This window comes from Malurus melanocephalus, unplaced genomic scaffold, assembly GCF_030028575.1.
Source record: "Malurus melanocephalus ecotype Western Australia unplaced genomic scaffold, MMel_1.1 scaffold_71, whole genome shotgun sequence".
Classification (NCBI taxonomy): Eukaryota; Metazoa; Chordata; class Aves; order Passeriformes; family Maluridae; genus Malurus; species Malurus melanocephalus.
This window is the reverse complement of record NW_026623303.1, coordinates 1,479,575-1,503,033: the sequence shown is the minus strand read 5'-3', so window position 1 is coordinate 1,503,033 and position 23,459 is coordinate 1,479,575. Positions and strand designations below refer to the sequence as shown.

Below are 23,459 nucleotides of genomic sequence, written 5' to 3'. Positions count from 1 at the left end.
CATGATAYGCATAAGGAACAGCAAGAAAAAAAGAATATTTCCTATATTACCTATATGCAAGAAGTATGTATTTGCCTCTCAGATGAAATCCATATAACTCAGAAAAATCTTCGCTTGGAAAGTAGTATTTTTTRTTAGTTTAGGATGACACTCTTTTAGGACAGTGACAGTAATACAGAAGTTATTGATAACAAATATCCCCATAAGGAGTATTAAGGTTTTTTATTATCTCTTTCTAACAGCCATTTTGTCAGCTAGAGAGAGGAAACAATGKGGGACAGGGCAGGGCAAAAGCAACATGAGGTAACCTATCTAAATTTTGTAAAAGTGACATCAATTACTTAAGCCMATCTAAATGAAGTAATTTTCTCAGAAATGCTGGCACCTGCATCATGACCTAATAGCTGACTCATAACATCCATGTTTAAACCTGCATTTGAAAGACTCATGTGAGCTAGGGAATTATAACATACCTGCAATAAAGGTAAGACAGTCTGGAAGTGAAAGTGCTATAGGCCAACATCCACAAAAAAAAAATTAAACTGAGTGTCTAAGCATTTCATGCTTCTTTGTCATTCATATCTTTTCCAGATTACTTTTTTCCCCTTTGTAACTAATTTGGTGGGAAAGGAACAGCATGAAAATTCATCCAGCTATTATGGGGTGACAAGGCAAGTCATTATAAGAGTCGATGGTTGCTGTCAGCAAAAGAACAAGGTAAGGGAAATTCTCTTCAACCCACTGCAGTCTTCAAAGCTGGGTTAGCTACTGCTCTGAGCATGTTTCACCTGTACCGGAGTTGGTTAAAGTTCCACCCACAGCCCCTCCCACTGCAGCAACTCTCGGTTGTGTAGTTCCAGAACACTCAAGAGATCTGTGAAAACATGGAGCTTAGGTCACACAAAACAATCTCTCAATGGTGGAAACTAGTAATAACTCATTGAGGAGGAAAAGAAAAAAGGAAGTAAAAAAAAAAAGATATATTTTATTATAATAAGTCAAAAGTTAACCTCTAGTGAAGATTTGCAGCCTGGTTATTTCAGATGATCAGTGCTTACTGAACGAAGACACCAAGAAACTCACAAGAGAAGCTTTATTTCTAAGCAACCAGAACTTACTCAAAACCTTGACTAGATTTTGCTTTAGCTTCCAACTGAGTAACTAAATGCTTTCAGATTGTTTCTATTTTGAAATATGCAAACTTTTAATTGAAGAAGGTGCCACATACTACTTCCATTAATTCTAATTAATTTAAAATTTTGGCTGTGAATTTTTATCAATGTAGTACAATGAAAATATTTTAAGAAAGCCTTATCTATTCATTCAATTATGATTCTAGCAATAGTTTCATAAAAACTGTAGTAAAAGCAGAAGGGTAGAAGAAGAGATGTTCTGCAATTTGCAAAACATGACAAAAAAACCATTTAAAGCACCCTTCAGGACTACCTTACTTGACTGTTACGTTTTATGGATGAATATGCCCTATCTCTTCCTGTTTAAAGACCTAGAATCATATGCAAACTGTTAAATGTTTGGAACTTCATCCAGCTTACTTGATGAGAAGTATGCGTAACGACACACATGCTGTTAGCCACATGCTCAGTTTAATTGAAGCTCACTGAAAAGCTACAGAAAAAGGAAAAATCATACTTGTGTGTACTTGAAAATCCCTACTTCAAGGAAAAAGACATTTATGACAGCTGGGAACACAGGTGGTCTGCRTGGGGCAAGACCAAACTAGTTAGCAAACAACAAAACAAAACCCAAACTAACATTCAACACTGAAGTTTTTGAAAAYTTTGAAGGTTAGCATACCCCATGTTAATGACACTGTGCTTTCAAAAATTACATTTGTCCACTACAGAGTGTGGAGTGGACAAATAATAGAGAAAATCTATTTTTCATTTTAGTGGGCCCTTATGTGGTTCCTACACACATAGGAGTATATTGATTGAAAACATTTTCTGTTTGAAAACAAATTTCAGGGAGGCAGATAAATATTCCTAGTTTTCATYCTCCTAATGTGACAATATCCAATAYWGCAAGATTTTTGTGCGATTCCAGAATAAGAAGTAGAACTGTTTAAATGAGACTGTCAAAAAAACAAGACATTATATTATATAGCTCGTTCTTCCCTAAGGAAAAAGAGTAATATTTGACTAGACAATGTGTAACAGATACACAGCAGTAGACAATAACACAGTGCAGACTATATTTGTACTCATCAAGTATCTTTACATGAATCCTGCTTTACCTTTCTGAATATGCTTAACAGTATCAGAAGAGCAATGTAGAGAAAATGTAATTTTAATTCCAAATTGAGAATACTCTATACTGTAACAGTTTTAAGTACAATAAAGTTAAGGCTGTGATACTATATGAATGAAAACACAAAACAAGTCTTCAAGTCATTATGGTCAGGCTAGCACATGCTAAACTGTTCACTTCCAACAGTTATGCTTTAAGGCAAGATAAATCTTAATGTGATCTATAAATTAAAGCAGAGTTCTTTCTATTACACATAGGCTGGTAAAAAAATTCCCTCCCACTGAAGCACTGCATTCATGCGTGGTTCAACGTGATGCTATGAACATTAATTAAGAGAATTTAAGCTCTTATTATATAAAGATGTAAGGAACATGTTTGGAATCTTCCATGATCAGTCTATACACTAGATCAGCATTTCTAAATAGCTTCACAAAAACTAAATTTGTTCCTATAAATGTTTTTGTTCAATTGCCTGTGTTACTATTTCATTAATGCTTCCAAGATGAGGCTGTATTCCTAACAGGCTGGATTTAAGGGTGTAAGATATGTTTAAGTTTATGACTTTTAGAGTCTTTAGGAACTATCTTCTTTTTCAGCATTGAGATCTGCCGAAAGAAACTTTCTGGAAAGAATGCATATCTAAAAATATCACTATCAGATTTGAAGAGATTATAGGAATTAATTTAAAATAGTGAGGACTGAAAATATCATCTAATAAAACACTCCAGGTAAGGATAAAAAAAAAAATACATGGACAAACCAGGAGAAATTATCAACACTCAGTCTCAGCTGTGGTAATACCATTAATGATGACATCCTTTGAAAATCTTCGGACTACTACCTACCTAGTATTTTCACACTGAGAACAAAGAGGAGACTTGCAATTACTCAATTTTTGATGTTGACCCTGTAAGTATGCCACTCTAACTGAGAAACATACAAAAATTTATAACATTCAACTAAGTATTTGAGGTGACAAAGATGACAAATCACCTCTGTTACAAAACAGAGTCTCTTCCGGAGGACAAAGAGTAGTCTTCCAGACACTGACYGCCTTTCTTCACTTAATGCAGAATCCACACTGACTAATGACCATTGAAAGCTTATCCTGAATTACTAGAATGCAACTTCTGTGAAGTCTGTTTCTAAAACAGAAGCAATGGGTAAAAGACTGGGCCTAGGAGTCCCTTATTCCAAACTTCAATTCCATTATCCACTATTTTTACTGTATATAGCATTCTCTGCATACAACATAAGCAGAACCAGCTTTGCAAATATCTAGGTCTGCTACAACAGACTGCTGTAGAGCTTCCTGATTTCAGACAAGACTTCTGCTTGACTGAGATGTATAATCTAAAAACCAAACTCAACAGGTATGAACTTCAACAAAACAAGAATGGAAGTCTAACCTGTTCACAGAAGGACACAGGGGCAAAAATCCATCCTAGAAAGAAAATAGAGCTTCAAGACCAAGCTGAATGTCCAGCAATTAATTTCATACTGCCATTCATGCTGAATTATAAAAAATGGTTTTCTTGATGGCCAAAACAAAAGAAACACTCTGGGACGCAGAGAAAGCCCAAAAACCTTTAGAGGAAGGAAGTAAAATAAAACTGGAACCACATCAGAGGATATTACCCCATGGTTCATGACTAGCAGATCTGGTTTCTCCTCCAATTCTAAAAGCAGGCTGAGGTCTTCCTTTTAAAGACTTACAAGGCTGTAAAATGAAGACTAGTTCCATTAGTTACAAACTGAGAGGCAGATATAAAAAAAATCCTTCAAATTATGTTTTCAACAAGCTCTTAAAGACTATTAAATATTTAGTACTGATAGAGCAAAAAAGTCAGGTTTTTGTAATTTTCTTATGCAATTACAYAAATCAGTATTTCTTACTTAGAGACAAGCTTACTATTTAGGGGGTTGCTTTTTTCTATGAGTATCTTGGCTAAGGTAGGTAGAGTTCAGTTTTGCAAACCTCTATATTCTAGAAATATTMTATCCTCGCATTGCTTCCATATTGTATGCTTATCTTTGAATAAACTGTAATGTCCTCTATCAACTGTTTAGCTTTTATACTTCATTATTTTTGAAAAGCAACAACAAAATTATAAACATGAAGTACTTTTTTAGTTAGTGTTACAAAGCAATGAAAGGGAGAATTGAAGTGTCTTTCTTCTGCATCAACAGATCATTTAACACATTCCAGTGCAGTTACAGTTGTGGAACCCAATTAAAACACAATGGAGTTACAGGGGCATAACCAGAGGCTTAATTTGTCTACCAACATTTTTCTTACTCTGGCTAAAGTATAAAAAAGAGAGTACCAAGCCTGATTTCAGGCTAACAGTTGGGAGGAAAATGCATCTTTTAACCTCCCTAAAGGTACTTGTCATGGAAGAGAGACATCAGTAACACATGAAAGTAATAAAGCTCAAATTCCACCAAGTGATGCAGTGGCAAGCAAACTTTCTAATTGCATAAGCCACTTTTCAACACTAGAACAATCCTGCACCTACCATCTGTACTCCCTCAAGTTCTGAATACAGTCCACACAAATAATGATTCTTGCACACAAGGAGCACATTCAATGGTTTCTGAATGACTCATTGAACATACTACACATAYTGGAAATGCACCACTTGCAGAGGGCTCAGCTATCCAACACTTATGACAAAAGAATACCCTGCTCATGCACAYAGCCACAACCTACTTGGCTTCTATTGTTCAGTGAGGAGCTGTGCATCACCACCTGAATAACCACTGAACCACTGGCTATCACCTTACCTGGGCAATTTCCCCTTACATGATCAGTATCAAATCACAACATAACAGGGAGAGACTAGCACRATTTCAAGAGCTGAGCGGACTATAACTACATTCATTTTTTTTGACAGGCTGGATACTGTTAATGCCCAATCCAGATCTTATGCATGCATATGGGAAGATATTACTGTATCTCTCAAAAGTTGTTTTTGAACCAACAAGKATGTATTTTGACATCTGGCAACTAGAGCAAGGAGAAGGTCCCTACATGGTTCTTGTACAACTAGAAAAGGTGAGATGCAAACTGAACCTGTGTGTACTTACAATATCCCACAGTTTAATCACCAGCTATGGTTCCACATAGAGAAACCAAGCAAATTTCAACATAATTTCCATTAGTATTTAAACACATGATACATCAGCTACCCAACTTTAGATATTCCATCAGTCTTAGCTCATGGTAAGATGACATACCCATCATGTCTACTTTTCTTAGCAGATAAATCATCTCCTGCTGCAGGTCTCCTCTTTTTCCTTGGAGGCATCACTTTACTAAAGCAGTCTGATGAACTGCAAGACCGAAGACTTCCTACAGAGGGAATTAAAAACACCAGTACAAAGAAATGAAACTGTTGCAGACCAGTTAAACTGCATCCTCTAATAGGCATATTACAAGGGGAAGGAAAGGGAAGGAAGTTAGTGGATTTTAAAATTACAAAAGACAAGGTCTCCTTTCAATAGCAAAATCCATCTCACTTTTACATGGTATTCTATGATCAGATTGCCATTAAGGTCAAAAATACTATACCAAAATGTACAGTAGCACTACTATTACTTCAGTCTAACAGCAGTCAAGAACTAAAACGATACTGAAGAAGTTTTTAAGTCCTCAAAAAGTCATCATTATCTTCAGTAATTTATTCAAATCAGAACTTCTCAGACTTGATCTTTGTTTTTTTAAATACAGATGTGACTCAATAAGTACAGCACCTACCTCTAAAAAACAGAACCCTTTCTTTTCAAGCCCCAAGCTTTTTGTGGCTTGAAGCAAAGAGAGAGCAAGAGGTAGGAAAGGCTTTGTTTGCTCTTTGGTGAGAGGTTTTCAGGTTTTTCTGGGAGGTTTTTTTTTTTTTGTTTTGCAGGGACAGGAAGAGACATTTAGCAACCACCAGGGAAAAAATAAGTGGCTGACTATATTATTTGGACTGAATCGTTCTCAAAGAATGAGGGTCCCCAAGCAGGAACCAGCCAATTCAAGACACTGATGTCAACCAAATGGCAGTCTTTCCATCCCCTTCTCTCAGCTACATACTCCTATGTCTTTGGTAACTCTTCAGTGTGCCAATCCAGCTCACCAAACCTGTAGATCATTAACCAAACAAAAAAAGAATAACAACTTGCTGTACATTAGCACAAGAAAGAGCACAGGACCAGCCCTTTTGACCACAGCAAGTCATTAAATTGCTTTTGCTGTCTCATGAAAACAGYAGGCTAGCACTCCAGGCAAAATTCTGTCCTACTTTCATATGCTGAAGACCACAAAGACACCTGAGAAAGGTGYGTATAAGAGCGGCTCCAAGAGCTATCAAAGCTCTAAGTGTTATACACAGAATTTTAAAAGGAAAGAAAGAGAGAAGTGAGATATAAAAATCCAGACACAAAGCGATGCCAAAGAAATTTGCAAGAAAATATTAAGAACTCCAGCATTCCTTCGCTACCTTCTCTTTGCTACAACAGCATCCACRTTTAGCTAAGCTCAGTTAAGATGCCCACAAAATCTTCTCTTACATCACAGCACAGAAGCAAGCAATAAAATTTTGACTACTTTTTGACACCAAGGGAACAGACTGGAATCAGAGGCCCAATTCACAACAAACACTAACAGCAATCTTTTGCTTACCTATTCTTCGAATCTTTGAAAGGCTCTCTCCTGTTATAGGAGAAACACATGTAAGGAACCTTACAGCCTCACAGGCTTTGCTACATGTATGTTATTTCAAACATGCACGGAAACTTATTCACAAGAAAGTACAGATTTTTCTAGTATTATGTGAGATGTTCAATTTTTACGTARAGATCAACTAATCAGGTTTCAACTAATAAAGCTTTTGCACTAAATATGCCTTCTTTCATCTTATTTTTTATATTCATTTCTATTGAGAAGAAAATTAATCTCTCCAGCTCAAGAAATCCTTTCCAATTCAAAAATTCTTTCTATATATTCCTTTTTTTACTTTAACCCTAAAGCTCCCTCCCCAGCATTCTCCCAGGAAAGTATGGCCATATACTATCTCTTTGAAAGAGAACTAAGAGCACTGTAAATTCAAATTACAATTTAACTAGTCATCAAAAAAATATGCAATAAACTATTACCACATGAAAATATCATAATGGCTGTGTCAGAAAAACATACTTTTAGAAGTGCTAAAATGCAGACCAGAATGCATTACATTCAGAAGTACCAGAATGCATTACAGAAGGAAATCAACAACAATAATATTTCTTTTCTTCTCACCAATAGCAGATATATTTGAAACAGATAAGCCAGAGACCATAACACACTCACAGTACATCCAATGCATTTTACTACAAATTAAACAAACTAAGGAACCTGAYCCATTGAATGTCATTTGTTCCATCTGATTATGCCTGCATATTAATGATACTGAAAAACTGTATTCTCATAAGTTATTGGGCCTATGATATCTTATCGCTTTTTAGATCAAACTTCTGAAGACTCTACCTGTAAGCGTTTTTGAAAGCCTATACACAGACTAAAAACACTTAAGATGACAACAACTTAAAAGACAGCTTGAAAAAGCCAACGGACTTAAGACATACACTGAACTTAATAAATGAAAACACGTGAGGCTGTGTGTTGTGACAGTCAACACCTTATTTTGGAAAGCATTTATATATTAGAGTACAACCTGTAGCTACCTCATTCCTTTGAGAGCAAATGGATTGGTTTTAAGTGCCTTTTATTTAAAAAGTAAAAATCCCTTTGTGATGGCCACATGCACTGGATGCTGGTAAAATGCAAGGAGCAACACCACCACCCCCCAAGTTTGTGCAGTTTACTGGTCATTTGATTGTGAAAAGAAATATGCAAGGCCTCTGTGAAAAGAAAAGCATAGCAAAAAAAAATAAAATAAATAAAAGTTATAGAACAGAGGAATCATTTTGTCAGACCTGCAACCCCATACAAACCAGAGAACTGAACTCAAGAATTCCTGATTGGATTCTGCCTCCTTAAATGATAGGATATTTTTAAGAAGACTGGTGAACTTGTTTTAAAGGTTTTAACTCAAAAAAGTTAAAGATAACAGAATTCACTACAACCCAATTTCTCCAATGACTCCTATGAAAATCTTGTACCCTTTCTTGGTTTGAATGTATCTAGTTGCAGCTCTCAAACTGACAGAAAAGGGAAGAAAAGAGACAGAAATTGCTAAGTAGCTACTAAATGCACACACGCTCTGCCCTCACGCACTGATGGAACACAGACACCAGATGGACAAACATACTGTACATGCTTTCAGAGATAATATCTTTAAAAATGAGATGTGGACCAAGTCTTCATTAGGCTTTAGCTGTTGAAAAATCCCTAAACTACTTAAAAACACAGTGCAAGAATTTTACTTTCCAAGTATTTCCTTTTGATACTAAAATAGGTGTATTAAATTTGAGGGGCAGTTATAATTTCTCTGTAATAAACTCTGAAACTGAAACCAGCAGAATATTTCTATCTTTCATTTTCATATAAAGCAAAAGATTACCAGTTTGGGTTTTTTCAATTTGAACACTTGCAATTTCTTAATTTACAGTATGGCTCACTAAGTAGCAGCAATATTAACCTTTCCTTCACAGAGCTTTCTAATTCTAAATGTCATTTCTAGGTTCTAGAACTGCACACCTAATTTCACTTTCCAAAGGTCTGACCATCTGCAAACAAACATGCAGCTACCTCTGACTACCTGCAAAGTTTGACAGAATTTTACTTACCAAGTGCAGCTCCRCTGATGTGATTATCTTCAAAGTTTCTCACTCCTGGGTCTCAACTCAAGACTGGCAGAACCCTCCTAGTTCTCACTGGTTTTTTTTGACACTTGAAGCTAGCATTTGCAAGGCAGAGCCTCCAAATGGCTGCTGAATAGGCCACCACCAGCCAAAAGCCTGCCAAGTTTAAATGCTGTTTGCCAAACATCMTATTCAGTACTTSCAAATTTCCAGGAAAAAAAGCTTCCAAAGGAAAGTATCAACTCAAGAGCTAAAACTCACCCTAGGAAATTTAAAACAATATACAAAATAAAACCCACAAGGGAGGGACAGTCCTAGAATAACAACAAACCCAGAATAAACAAATTTCAATAACAAAGAACTCAACTGTGCTCCTTACCGGAATGGTTTACAGGCATATAATTTTCACCTTCACTCTAGATAAAGCCTGTGAGTAATCTTGCTCTTCTGATGCTTCAGTAGAAGGATACTTCAAAGGAAATATAATTAAAAACTGCGAATGCTGAAGCAATTGGGAAGATATAGCTGCTCACTCAATAATGCAACAAGACCATCACAAGCACAGTTAACAATCATCGATTTTCAAACACGAGAGGAGAARACTAAGATACTCATCAAAACATTAAACAACTTGCAGTCCTGTTGTAAAAGGAAAAATCATCTTCTCTTTCTTTATTCCACCCTACAAAATGGCATTGGACTCAAGAGGGGTTTCTTCTCTAATACAACAAAAGAGAAAAGCAGTAGAGGGAAAAAAGCAATTTCTCCCCCTCCAGAGCTTCAACAACAGCAATGAAGCCTTGCTTTTCTTGAAGACATTACCTCACTGTTTTGAAAAAGCCAGGTGACAACAGGAAGAATACTTTTAAAGACTTTTTAATCTGGATAAGAAAGCCACAATTTAATTATCAAATCATGACTTGAAGCTATTAACAAGCTGCTAGATTTGTAGTTATGACATAACAACTATTATTTCAAATGTGGGTTTCCAAGTTAATGCATATACATACCAAAAGAAAAAGAAATTGTTTACAGAATCTGAATGCCTGCTGTCCTTACATCTACGAACAGGTGAAAAGGCAAAGGCCCTGACACATTTCAAGCCTATGTTATTTTTCAGACAGATATGCATACTGCATAACAGCACATGAGACTGACATCATTGTAGTTGACTGGAATTTTGAAACAAGATCCATCTTAGCTCTCAAATCACTAAAGGGATTTTGAAACTGCCACTTCCCTGTGTGGGAACTTTTGATGTTTTAAGGCCTCATTCTAGAAAGGAAATCTGGCTAATACTTAGAGAAGATACAATTTGTTTGAAATAATTTAGATGCCCAATACATTTATTGTCAGCTTAGAAACAACTGCTTTGAAGTAAGTGTAATATGATTGAAAAGTTAATATTATTATTAATAAATATTAACCTAAAACTAAGGTTTATTTTAATAGCTTTTAGAAATCTCAACCAAATTTAGATATGCATTCATTRTGTCATCCCAATGACAATAACCATGGTAATTATGTAAGAAAATGAAGAGCAATCTCTAAGAATACGGCCTGAGCCAGAAGATTTAGTGTTAAAATAATCTCAAAACTCTAAAAAACCCTTTAGATGGGTTTGGCAACACTCAAACCTTTTGCAACACTTCTTAATTTGACTTTCAAATGAAGTCTAGACACAGAATCTCAAATTCACAGCACCTATGCAGTTCTATAAATTGCATAACAAAATTAACAGGTCTTGACAACTTCTTACTGGGGAACAGAAGTCCCAAAGGTTTAGGCACATTGAAATCAAACAATTTGCAAAAATAATTCTTTATAGATTTACGTAAATCCAAGTAAAATGTTTCAGAAGTGTCAAGTCCCATGCAAAACAGAACCAGGAGACCTCACTGTACTACACTCACAATGGCCAAAGAGCTCCTTCCATGCGCTTGTGCTCATATGAGTCAAATCAAGCATACATTTCAACTGAACATGCCTGGAACCTATGCAAACATTTGGGCTCTTTCTACCAGGAGACATAAAATATGGCAGAAGCATAAGAAATTGTAGAAATAAAATCTGAAGAAGAGGAGGGAACCTGGCATTATCAATGTCATCTTTTGGTTCTCATTTCATATTTCTTTCTGGTTTGAAAGAACAACTTTTACAACTATTGCAAAAAATTATACTCTTTAGTGGGATTTTGTGGCCCAACTCGTTCAAYAGGCACCTTTAAACTTTTGAAACTGCTTTATTCAAACAATACAATGCAGCCAATAGGATACCATCAGTGTCAGTATGAAACTGTTCAAAGCCAGTTATGTGCTCAAACTTCTTCTAATAGAGGTAATGAGAGTATCAAGGCTAATGTCTTATACTTCATGACAGAAGTGCTAGGCAAGAGATAAGACAAATTSCAAATACCTCAACTACATCAGCACTTACTGATTAGTGACAGAAGGGGACTATCTCAATGCTTCACAAGGTCTTGGTGATCAAAAGTAAGCAAATATTATAGAACACATTTTCACACATGAAATTAGTATGTAGCTGTCTAGTTTAGAGCACCTGGATCACATAGGAGACAATTCCAAGTCTCCACCATGAGATGGGAGAGGACATCAGTTTTAAAATGTGAACATTAAAATCTCTTAACTGTCTTGAACTACCTGTCACAACCTCTTTTGCAGAGGCTTTTCATTTACATGATCAGCTAATTTCAACAATCAAATCACTAACCACACTGAATGAAAGTATTTCAGAGAAGCCTTCTGTGGCTAGGGTAAGAGTTCAAGTATGGAGCAAAGTCACCTGATACTGTACAGAGGAGGATAGATAATCCCTAAATGAGCTCTGTCCAATCTCAAGCAATGCAGTCCTGWGCATCTCTTCTCACTGCTCTAGGCAAAGAGTGTGCTGGATTTCTAAGTGTGTGCACACAAAGCTCCAGGAGGAGCTGACAGCGCTCTCCACTTTCTTAAATGCTCACAGTGGCATCAGCAAATATAGCCATCACCTCAGGATAGTGAAAAAGCTCTTAGTCAGCTGGTAGGACAGATATGGTCAGTTCTAAAGAGCAGCTCTGCTGAGTGAGTGATCAGGGCTTGAAGCCAGTAAGTTATTTCCCTCCCTCCTCAGGTATTATGCCTGGAATACAGAAAGGAAGGAAGAAAGAAATCAAGGGAAGTGCCAGCTTAGAACTAAAAAGTGAGAAAGGAGGGAACAAYTCTTGCAAAACATCAAGTCACAAAGCTCAAATGCTGACAAGTCAAGAATGACAGGAAGCTGCTACCAGGCACCTGAGATGAAGGCCTTGAAAAATGATGACATTCCATTGAACAAAAGAGATATGAGCTAATAGATACTCCTCAGACACTGACTGAAAATTTGCACAAGAAACAGGAAGAACCTGCATCAAAACCACTCGAGAAAAAAGCTAGTTCTTCGGAGCACAGCATTTATACTTGGTCACAAGCACTACAACAGGCAGAAGAGGACYTGCTTTTTCTCTGCTCTCACTAATACTCTTTCAAGAGTCTAAACAMTGTAAGAACATGGATATTCTGGCCCAATGGGTTGAGTCCCAGGAGTGAGAGAAATTTYTCATTAAGTCTTCTAGGCTAAGAAGTAGTAAAATTACAGATACTGCTGAAACCTGCTCAAATCCTTCATAATTGGATAAACTAAAACATCTATAAAAAAAAAAAAAAAAAACTAAGAAAGCCTGGCACTCGTTTCCTAAAATTACTTTAGCCTTCTAACACGTCATTTTCAGTTATGTTAGAGAGACTTCCTTGATAAGGTGTTTAAATTATTTCAATCTATTTTTACTCCATCCCTATTAAATACCTGTCTGGTGATCGTCTTGACCAACGTCCTCTGTCAGATTCTGCAAGAGAACAGGAATAATACAGTTAAACAAGATGGTGATCTTCATTCTTCTGTACTCTTTTTAGCTTTTACTTGATATTCATCTTAATTACTTAAGGATCATCTAACTAAGACTGTAGTTTTTGTCTTTTCAGCTCATRTTTACCTAAAAAATTACCCTTCCAAACTTATCTATAAAGTTCAAGTAAACTGAATTTGAAAAATATTTTTGAGTTTTTTAATCAAAAACTTATCAAATTATTTCAAAAGTGGAAATAACTCCCCATTAGACGGGGAAATGGCATTATTGTATTGACCAAGTCCACCAATAAATGCAGCATCAGAAAGACTGAATTTACCATTAAGCACAGAAATGGCTATGTTTAAGGATAAACACACACATGTGTTCTAAAGAAAACTGATTAAAAACCAACTGTGATCTTGGAAACTAGTTAACACCTTCTGCAGGCAGGGTCTTTTCCACTAAATTTGCAGTGTACACACGGAAGCCATATCACTGCTTCCAGCAAAGGTTGCAATAAAACAAATGTAAATACACAACGAATAAGCAAAAAGAGTCTTTAAAAAGAGTCTTTTAAACCCTTGTTTCACTTTTTGCATGGATGTAAGAGGATAGCTTGCTCATTCAATATGTTTTGCACAAGAACTGTAGGAAACTGGATAACTGTGATGATTGCCATCATTTGATGTGTCTAAGAAAGCTTCTCGTATGAAGGCAACATCTAAATCCAACATTCAAAGAAAGCTCAAACTCCACTGTGACCTCTGGAGTATAATCTTTCACTTTTTACTAATACTGCTTATCTCTTAACCAATAMAAACCCAACAGCCTTTCATACAACAAGGCAGTTATAATTTTTAGAACTGTAATCACTTAATAATTTTAATCATGAAATATTCTGGACCAAAGCCCTAGCTATTCTAACAGAAAATGGCAAGTCATTACCAGCCTATTGAGGGTGTGGTAAATCTTGTGAATATTTGCCAGTGTTGATAGATGAGAATTCAGTTGAAAATCTAGAGGGGAGAAAAAAAAAACGGTTTTAAACTTCAGGTTTCCAGATGCAGCAGTCAAAATCATCTTATGTTCTTGGTTATTTAATAAAATCATCAYGAAGTTGTAAAATAAAAGTCATCAACACTTTTTCAGCACTCACATTTTCAACACTGAGTAGAAGAATTGAAATCTTAAGAAAGATAACACACATATACATTTTTCTTAAGGAAGAGATGACCCTCAGCAGAACTACAGCTAACTATAGAAGAATGGAAAAAAAAATTTTACTTTTTTTTTCCTTTACACTGGGAATCATTATAACTTCCATGTCACCCAGTCCTTCTGCTCCATCTACTCCAAAACCATGTTAAGTACCATGCAACATTCTAAAATCATTACCAAAAATCCTGGTTTTAAAAAAAGCTAATTTTATTAATACACATGTGCTTGCCTTTAAACTAATTTCCTTGCAAAACTAAGTGACTAGAATACACTTACACAGTTGAGACATGGCTTTTTAAAACAAACCAAAGGTCACAAATGAGGTAGCTGTTAAGATGAGAGCCAATAAAACTGATAATAAAATATTCTGACACTTCTTGGAAGAATCCATAGCACAGATGCTAACTGTGCTTCCATGCTCCAAATAGAAAACACTTGAGTTTGTTTCAGTCATTAAAGAGCAACAAAATTTTTCTCTAGGAATTCCCTATTTTTGCAAGGAATATGTCAAGGACAAAACTGGAAAATAAGTAATTTATGAAAGATCAGCAGAGATACAGTCAGCAGGCAAACCAAGAAGAATCTCAGAAGCTGGACACAAACCAGCTAAAGGGGATTAAAGACAGCCAACTACTATAGAGTGTTTCCATTTAAACGAAAAATAAATTAGCTACCCCATTAGAAGTCATGTGCCAAAACACTCTAAAGCAATGTACTGTATGACAAGCAAAGTATTTCAAGCAAACTGCTTCTGTATGTGAAGAGCTCAATGTGCCTAGTGTCACCACCCAGATAATGAACTAAAGCATTTCTAATATGAGACATTTCATTTGCTTTTCCCAGTAGCTGATTCAAGATGCAACTAAGGTCAAAAACATAATTCCCTTATTTCCATCCAGAGCATTTCAAAGGAATGCTCTCAAGATACATTTAAGATGACCTAGATAAACAAGAGACATCATTAAACATCCAACTGCCAAGTCAGTGAACCACACTGCTATGAAGTTAAGTGRAACTGAAGAAACTGCCTGCTCTAAGTATACTTGTTACACACATCACTATGGACTTCTCTTGTCACAGCGAATTTTAAAAAGAAATCAAAAGATACTTTTAGCAATCATACATTTCAYCCGTTATGTTAGCTAGAGCATCATTTAATTGCTGCCTATTTTTTAACACATTGTCCCCAATCCACCACCACAGCAACACACCTGCTCCAAGGCAGAAGTACCAGAGATGGAATTTCCAGCTTTRGCCAACCTTACCTATATGAAGTCAAACACAATCCAGATCTTCTTACCAAGCCACAACAGGAAGGTCTTGAACCTTGAACAGGGTGCTAGAATTTTTCCTACATTAAGTGCTCATAAAGTTCCATTTTTGCTAGTCAAACAACACTAAGCAGAACCATTCTGCAAAAAGAAAATAATCCTGAGTTTCTTAGTCAACCCTCAATTGAATATAAAGCAATGACAAAAAACAAAAGGAGAGGGGGCAAATAGGGACGAGGACAAGAGGGAACACAGAAGCCATTCTGAGGCAGGCAAGATTAACTGGCAGATCAGACTAAGCTTCCTGGAATATGAATTTTACAGTTTCCCTTGCTGCTTAGCCTAAAATCTATGAAGAACATGAGTTGTTYGAGAAACCAGTTATATCTGAAGGTAACAAGCTGACAACACCAAGCAAATACTATATTTATTTATTTATTCTAATCTAATATTAATTATGGCAAGTACTCTTGAAAGTGGTTGAAAAAATATTCTAAAATTAGGATTATATATATTAGGCATCATCTTTGAAACAAAGCATTCCTAGGCTCTTCAAAACATACAGTTTCATGCCAGTATGTTATACATGTCTACTGGAAATATCCGTACCATTTTAAGCTGCTGCTTCAGAAATAGGTTACATAATTACCATGGACTTAGCAGGGTTATACAAACATATTTTCCAATTCTCATACAAGAAACATCACACCATTCACCATACGAATATAGAGGACCCCAATTCAAAATTTTCTTTCTTTCACAGAAGATAGTGAAGTGTAGGGATATTATATAAAACTGAAAACAGGTTTCTTTTAGAGTTATAAAAGCAAATGCAAGCAGCACCCATTAAAAYAGGGAATCACAGCTCAGGTGGTAAGTGTTTGCTTTATCTGTATTTCAGGAAAGATACACAAAGTATCCTATGCCACTGTGAAAAGCCTATTTTGAAAAAAAATGGTTTTTAAGAAACAAAATCCAAAAACTAACACCTCCATGCTCAAATAGCACTATCTGGGAAATTAGGAAGAGACAACGACCAGCAATGTTCAAGATGGCATGCAAAGCAAAGTGATTGGCACAGCAAGCTGCAACTGTATTCTTCAGGAACACGCTCTCTCCCCTCCACCTCCTGAACTTCCGCACATGCTTACACAGCCTCCAAGTCATCCCTTTGGTCAGCCCACTACACTTGGAATCTTAGCCACAAAATAAATAAACCCTGCCAGCYCAATGCTCTGAATCAGATCACCAATGAGCTGCAACATCAGCTATGCTAAAGTAAGAAACAGGAAAGGTCTTCTGAAGTGGGAGCAGAACAACTCTTGTGGCAGCAGCAGTGTCCATCCAAGCCCCACTACAAGAGGAGCAATACATGAAGCTACTCACTCAACAGCTGGTATGAGCKACACATGAAGAATGCCATCATGTGTGAAGCTATTTTTCACCTGAATATAAGAGTTTCAAAGCACATTAATTAGTCTGCATTCTTTTCCTACAGAAACAGCATCCAGCTCTGGGGTCCTCAGCACAGGAAAGAAATGAACCTGTTGGAGAAAGGCCACAAAGCTGGAGGAATGGAACACCTCTGCTCTGAAGAAAGGCTAAGAGCTATGGTTGTTCAGTGTGGAGAACAGAAGATTCCAGGGAGATCTTACTGCACTTTAAATGCACTTATAGTATTCTAAGGGGACTTACAAGAAGCTGGAAAGGGACTTATCAGAAAAGCACATAGTGACAGGACAAGGGGGAATGGCTTCAAACTGACAGTACATTTAGACTAGATATTAGAAAGAAATTCTTGACAGTGAGGGTGATGAGATCCTGGCACAGGTTGTCCAAAGAAGGAGTGGATGCCCCAAGCCTGAAGTGTGARGTTGGATGGGGCTCTGAGCAACCTGGTCTTGGTGGAAGGTGTCTGTGCCCATGGCAGGGGGGTTGGAAGGAGATTATCTTTCAGGTCCCTTTCAATTAAAGCCATTCTAAGATTCTGATGTACCATACAGTTAATTGACCTCATACCAGAAGAAGGAAACCTGCCTKCTTTGTAAATACTGAAAGATGATGCGCTGCAACGTTTGCTATGACTTTTAAAAGGTGTACGTCAAACAAGCAAATGAGTTTTATTGATTAAATTGTTTTTCATGCAGAAGTTAGCTGATCTTCAGTGAGGACTGAAGCAAWGAAAATTCCAAATGGTATTAAATACTTTGCAGTAATTACAAAGGCAATGGCAAAAAACTCCCAAACTACTRAGTAAAATAATTGCAAATCCAGAACCCAGAATGGAAAGAAATGCCAGAGCCAACCTAGTTTCATGGAATTTAAACCTTGTCTCAAGTTGTCATTAACACTTAACATTAAGTGTTAAAGGCTGGGTTAGTCAATTAGTCACAATCATACACAATTTAAAAGTAAAAAGAAAACAGTTGAAAAATAACTTTTAGAGTATTATAGATGAAAGTTTGAACTGTGGTCCTGAGAGTTACAAAGAGGAAAAAGAAGCAAGAGCTAGCTGGGCTTGCTTCCATAACAAACTAGAAAAAGAACATTCTATACCATTTCTAATTAACACACACATGAAATACAATAAATAAAACCAAAAAAACTCAGTGTGTCTTAAATATAAGCAAAGTGTATAGGTAATCTGAACTCAAATACTCTACTTTCTTATCTGAAATGAAAAAACCTTTAAAGATCAAGTCCTAATTTTTTATCAGAAGGAGCAATGTGTTACCAATCCATTTACATTAAAACACAAATAAATAGGAAAAAAAAAAAGGTACCTGCCTGAACAAAACCTTTAACTTAGTTCCTGCTGTCAAAATTAGCACTTTAAAGCTTGGTCAAAACACAGTTACAGGATGCAGTACAATCTATTAAAAACCTAATAAAAAATTAACAATAGTAGTAAACAAGATCAGCACCAGACTTCAACATTTCCTTAAAAGCTTCCCATTTCTTTAGGCAAAYAGAAAATCTATACAAGCCCCCACTTTAACAGTAGGTCTAAAAATAGCTGTCCTTGATAGATATGCCATGTAAATCCTATAGACACAATATTAAAATTTAAATATAGAAATAGCTGTAGTAGTAGCATAGTAGTAAATCTTATTGTAGCGAAGATATATCTGTAAACTTCTCAAAAAAAAATTAGACACAAAGCACATACCAGGCACACTCACTGCTAAAATTTAAAATAGAATGCTTAGGCTTTTACTTTTGCTTAATTGCTTTGTTTGGTTTCAAACAAAAAAACCTGCAGTGGTACTGGSAGTTATAGTTCGAAGTTCTGTTGCCTTGGTTACCTTTAAATAAACTTCACTTATTAAAAAAAGAAACATTTCATCTTCTACAAAATACACCACTATATGTTCTGTAGTCTACTTACAGTATTATCCTAACAGCAATACAATTTATAYTGATGAATCATTAATTGATTAATAAGTTTAGAAGTTTAGATCTGAAACCTGCATCTGGTAAAAGCCCTCAGMATTTATGTTCAGGAAGCAGAATTTCTATATTCATTACTAAACACAGAAGGCAAAACATCACAAAAACATCACAACACACCTAATGACTAAGAATACCAAACTACAGTACAGAGAAGCTAGAAGCTGACTCTGCATTCCTGTCAAAGACAGGATTAAGAACATATTTCCAATGTGTCTGTAGCCATATCCTTGCAGACAGTGACACTTTATAACTTGGCCAGCCTGCAGAAGAGACCTTTCTCCCAGTCTGTGATGCAAGAGCAAGCCCTGGGTCAAGGGAGGCAGAGACCAGGCTTGAAAAGTAAGATCTCCCTTGATTTGGTGTGGTCAAAAAGAGGGCATGATTTAGAAACGAAGGAAAACAGAAATTAATTCCAGCTTGGAAAGTAAGGACATGCAATTAAATGGGATTTTCCAACCTATCCCGAGGAGCAACAGGACCTAACCATTAAAGTTAARGACAAGATGGTGCAGAATGTTTCTCCTGCCCACGTGCACCCAGAGCTGCACAAGCTYAGCGCTACTGCTGACACCAGCAGTATCCCAAACCCACAGCTGCAAATTTGTGAACGTTTTCCAAACAAAACAGCCTAAAATGTTCTGAAGCAAAACACAGACTGACTTAAGCTAGTAAATAAAAAACCCTACAGAAAACCCAAACCCAAGCAACAAAATGGGGTAGGACTTGCTACACTTATCATTTAATAACAAACATTCATATTCAACTCTTAACATTTGGTATTACAYTCAGAATGGCTTATTGCAAAAAAATATTTTAAGATCACTGCATCATACATAGCCAGGAAAAAGCATAATTCTTTTTTTCCCCTATAGGAACAAATCATTATTCTGCCTAGGTATTTTCAGAGTACCCTAGTCTGAAGGCTTGCTWATAAAAACAGCTACCACAGTTTAAAGTTCATTGAGAATTTTAGAGCAATTTTAGCAGTGCAAAATTTGTGTAACTGCTCCTTTASTCTGAATACATTTCCATTTACCTTAAATTGACTCAACAATAAGAGCTAGGCTAATTCTCCTATACTAACATATMAGATAAAATACTCTGCTCAAGGGGCTCACGGTGGCATTAAGGTTCCCTTTGGAGGGGGTGGGTTTRGTTGGGTGTTTTGTGCTATATAGCAAAGACTTAATGCTTTATGGGTTTCTGGTGCAAAACATCTGCTTCTGCTSATGAAAAGTGTTCATCCAGTCTAACGCTTACTCCACCATCAGATTAACTCAAACAAGTGTCAGTGAGCTAGTTTTGCATTACTGGGTGCCACGACATGAGAGCTGTTTGCAAGCATTACTCTTGACTTAATGCCAGGTGTCATCTGGCATCCTACAAAGGACATAAAGCTAACACAAACCCTGTCAAGCACACACTACCAGGGTATCCAATACCATGCAGATCTGGCATGCACCACGATGGAACTGCAACAGCCTAGGAATCCCCAGTCAAAAGCATTACTGCCCCAGCTGCTTGCTTTTTCCTCCCTGCCAAAATTTACTGACCCCGCAGCTCTGCCAGCAGCACAGGCCATGGCTACATTCCCTAACCCGCTTCAGGCAAAAAATCAACCCTGTCAGTTCAGACAATTAAAATAAGTGGCAGGAGCTAGCCCAAGTACATTTGACTGAGTGGATTAGAAAGTGCTCCTACAAACCACTTTTACCACCAGAGCAAGGGCAGCAGTAATCTACAGCTAATGGGCAGTAATGAGCAGCTGCAGCAGACTGAGTCCCAAAGTCTACACATCTGCATCAAGTGTGTCACACTTGTTCTCCAGGACAAGCTAAAGCCTTGCAGCTCTAACTATATATGCATATATATATATATATATATATATACACACACACAACTATCTATATATACACAATTTTATATATATATACAAACACATACACCACTGAATGAACGGGTAGTTGTTTCTATCTCTTTATGAGCCAAAACTGAAAACCTAATTGGACAGTATGACAATAATGCTGGTACATTTAAATTAAGCGTTCTGCTCCAAGCCCCTGTTAGTAGTCTTGTGTACTAGGAATAACCACATTATTACATGCTCTAATACTTAAATTGGATACAAGAGTTGAACACTTTCACAGGATGTACTGTACTTCCTAGTGCTAKGCTTTTTGGCAAGCACAAGACAGACAAATTAAGCAAGCTATCTTCTGCTTGAAGACACAAACAAAACTAGGAGTTAATGCTTTGAAAAAGCCCAAAGTCTTTGCTTTCAATACCTGCAAAGCAAGGGGGGGAGGGGGGAGAGGAATTAAAGAAAACACAGGATTAATAATTTACTTAAGAGCATAAAAAGTACTCAGACAAAAATAAATTCAAATTCATGCTGCAATTACACAAATAAGAGCTCACCCTGACACAACAGAATGAAGAGAAGCAGTTAAAAAACTGCCTAATTCAACTTACTGCATGGTCTTATACAGAAAAGGCATTTTCAATTATTTACAGGAGCTGAAAGAAACTTTTAAGCAAACATCTTCAATAGAAAAAAGTTGGTTTCCTTATATAATGGGAAAGGTATGTRTTCAGAAAGTAAAACTGAGACAAAAAAATGTATTAATGGAGTTTATATTGTAAGAACATGTAAGAATATAAGAAGGATCAAAAAGGTGGCTCAAATTAAACATCCAGTCAAGAGACGATCATAACCCAGCTTCTGAATGTGCAAAGCTACGCTATGAACAAATCTTGCTTCAAGCATTTAGAGCAATGAAAAAAATCCAACCTCTATGAAGCTAGAGCTAATGAAGTTAGCTAATTAAGGAGAACATTCCTATTTAAAATAACATATATACAAGCCCATACACAAGCAAAAAAAAAAAATTGAGGCATAAGATTCAATCACTCTAAGGCATATTTTTAATGAAAAAACAGTAACAACTGAAGGCTGAGGAACAATACTCTTCCTATTTTATGCGGACAACTTAAAATTKAAAAAAATTAAAAATCACTATGTAGTCTTACATAAAGGAGCCCTGGAATATTTGCAACTGTATCTTACTTGAGTATAATGAGGACCTGCATCTTTTTCTGGACAGGGCACACAACAAAAGACACTGAACAGAAGGCATTTTCTAGAATAATCACCCTTCCATTTCCAATATGAGGCMGTTATTTGTGCTTTAATGGCAGCCTTCACCACCAACACCTAATGATACCTAAACACAAAAGTAAAATAAACCAGAACCACTAAAGAAATTACACAACCTTATGAATTAGAGCCTTTACCTGTCTGCCCCTGTCCGACATCTCTTTTTGAGAGACACAGGATTCAAGAAAATCCAGGCATTATGCAGCATTTCTTTCCACAAGTGCTTTCAGRACTTTTTGCAAGAGTCAGACCATCATTCATTAACACATGATCAAAGCTCCAATTTTCATTATCATTCCCGCAACCAAGTTCTACAGTAATAAAGCATCTCAGAGCTGCMACTCCTCGCACAGTGAGAACACGTTCTTGGGATATTTCACAGGAACGTCGTTCAGCCAGGATAGGTTTGTCCTTGGGATGCCAGCCTGGTCTCTCCTACGAACGGTGCCTATCCCTGAACCACACGGCCACGCAGGTGTGCGACCCCCCTGCGCCATGCAACCCGCCTACACCATGTGGTCCCCGCTGCTCTGAACGCACAGCCAAAAACTACTGCGCAGACAAAGCCCTCGCTACGCTGCTCCAAAAAGGCGGCGTGCTCCCCCCGTGCTCCCCGGGGCGGGGGGGGGACGGCGGGTCCGGCCGAGGGTCCGTGGGGCGGGGGCAGCGCGCCGCGCCGCCGCAGGGCCCGCTGGGAGTTGTAGTCCTCCGCGCCGCCTCCCGCCACCCCGGCGCGTGGGGCCGCCGCCGCAGGGACTCCACCTCCCACCGTGCGCCGCGGCTCCGGTCCCCTGCACACACAGCCCGGTTCTCCCGCACCGGCCCGGCGGAACCCGCTGAATTCACCCCCGCCCGTCTTCCCCCGCACACGCAGCTCCGCAGCCCACGCCCCCCCTCCCCTCGGCAGTCCCTGCTCTCTCGCAGCTGACCACGAGGGTTGGCCGCAGCCTCACCCATTCGCCAGCTGGGTCGGGCAAACTGCGTCACACCCTCCGAGCGCCCCCGGCCCTCTCCGGTGCGGCTGCCCCCGCCCGCTCTCGCCCCCGCATGGGCCGCCCCCGCCTACCGGGGGAGCCCSCCGAGGGCTGCGAGGCTGCCCCTGTCCCCGCGGGGCCCCCGCCGCCAGGCACACACACACACCGCCCCGCTCCGCGCCAGTCCCGCACCCGCGGGCCTCAGCCCTTCCCCGGCATCGGAAGCCCCGGTGGCGCGTTCGGCCAAGCCTCACGGGTCAGGGACAAGAGAAGCCGCCCCCAGCCAGACGGTTCTTTCGGCCGGGCGGCGGTGCGGGGCGGCAGGCCCGGCCCCGGCGCTACTCACTGACAGCGGCGGCATCCGAGTGCATTTTCGAGCGGCGCTGCACACGCTGCCGGCCCGGCCCGGCTCCTGCCCCGCTCCCAACCCAGAGCCCGGGCACGGACAC

At 38.2% G+C, this 23,459-nt stretch overlaps 1 protein-coding gene across 5 annotated transcripts in view; it reads right to left on the bottom strand.

Moving 5' to 3' along the window:
* Nucleotides 1-23,459, bottom strand: part of DCUN1D4 (defective in cullin neddylation 1 domain containing 4) — a 44,834-nt gene extending 21,375 nt beyond the window's left edge. Inside the window, exons 1-5 of one of the 5 annotated variants that reach the window (XM_057366783.1) lie at nucleotides 23,357-23,459; nucleotides 13,883-13,953; nucleotides 12,895-12,934; nucleotides 6,935-6,964; nucleotides 5,509-5,623 (exon numbers count right to left, since the gene is read on the bottom strand). In XM_057366783.1, the coding sequence (XP_057222766.1) occupies nucleotides 5,509-5,623; nucleotides 6,935-6,964; nucleotides 12,895-12,934; nucleotides 13,883-13,953; nucleotides 23,357-23,381 (281 nt within the window). In that variant the 5' untranslated portion in view covers nucleotides 23,382-23,459. Of the gene's footprint in view, nucleotides 1-5,508; nucleotides 5,624-6,934; nucleotides 6,965-12,894; nucleotides 12,935-13,882; nucleotides 13,954-23,356 lie in introns of those variants that run through there. The other 4 variants (XM_057366785.1, XM_057366788.1, XM_057366786.1 and 1 more) reach the window with 4 other exon arrangements.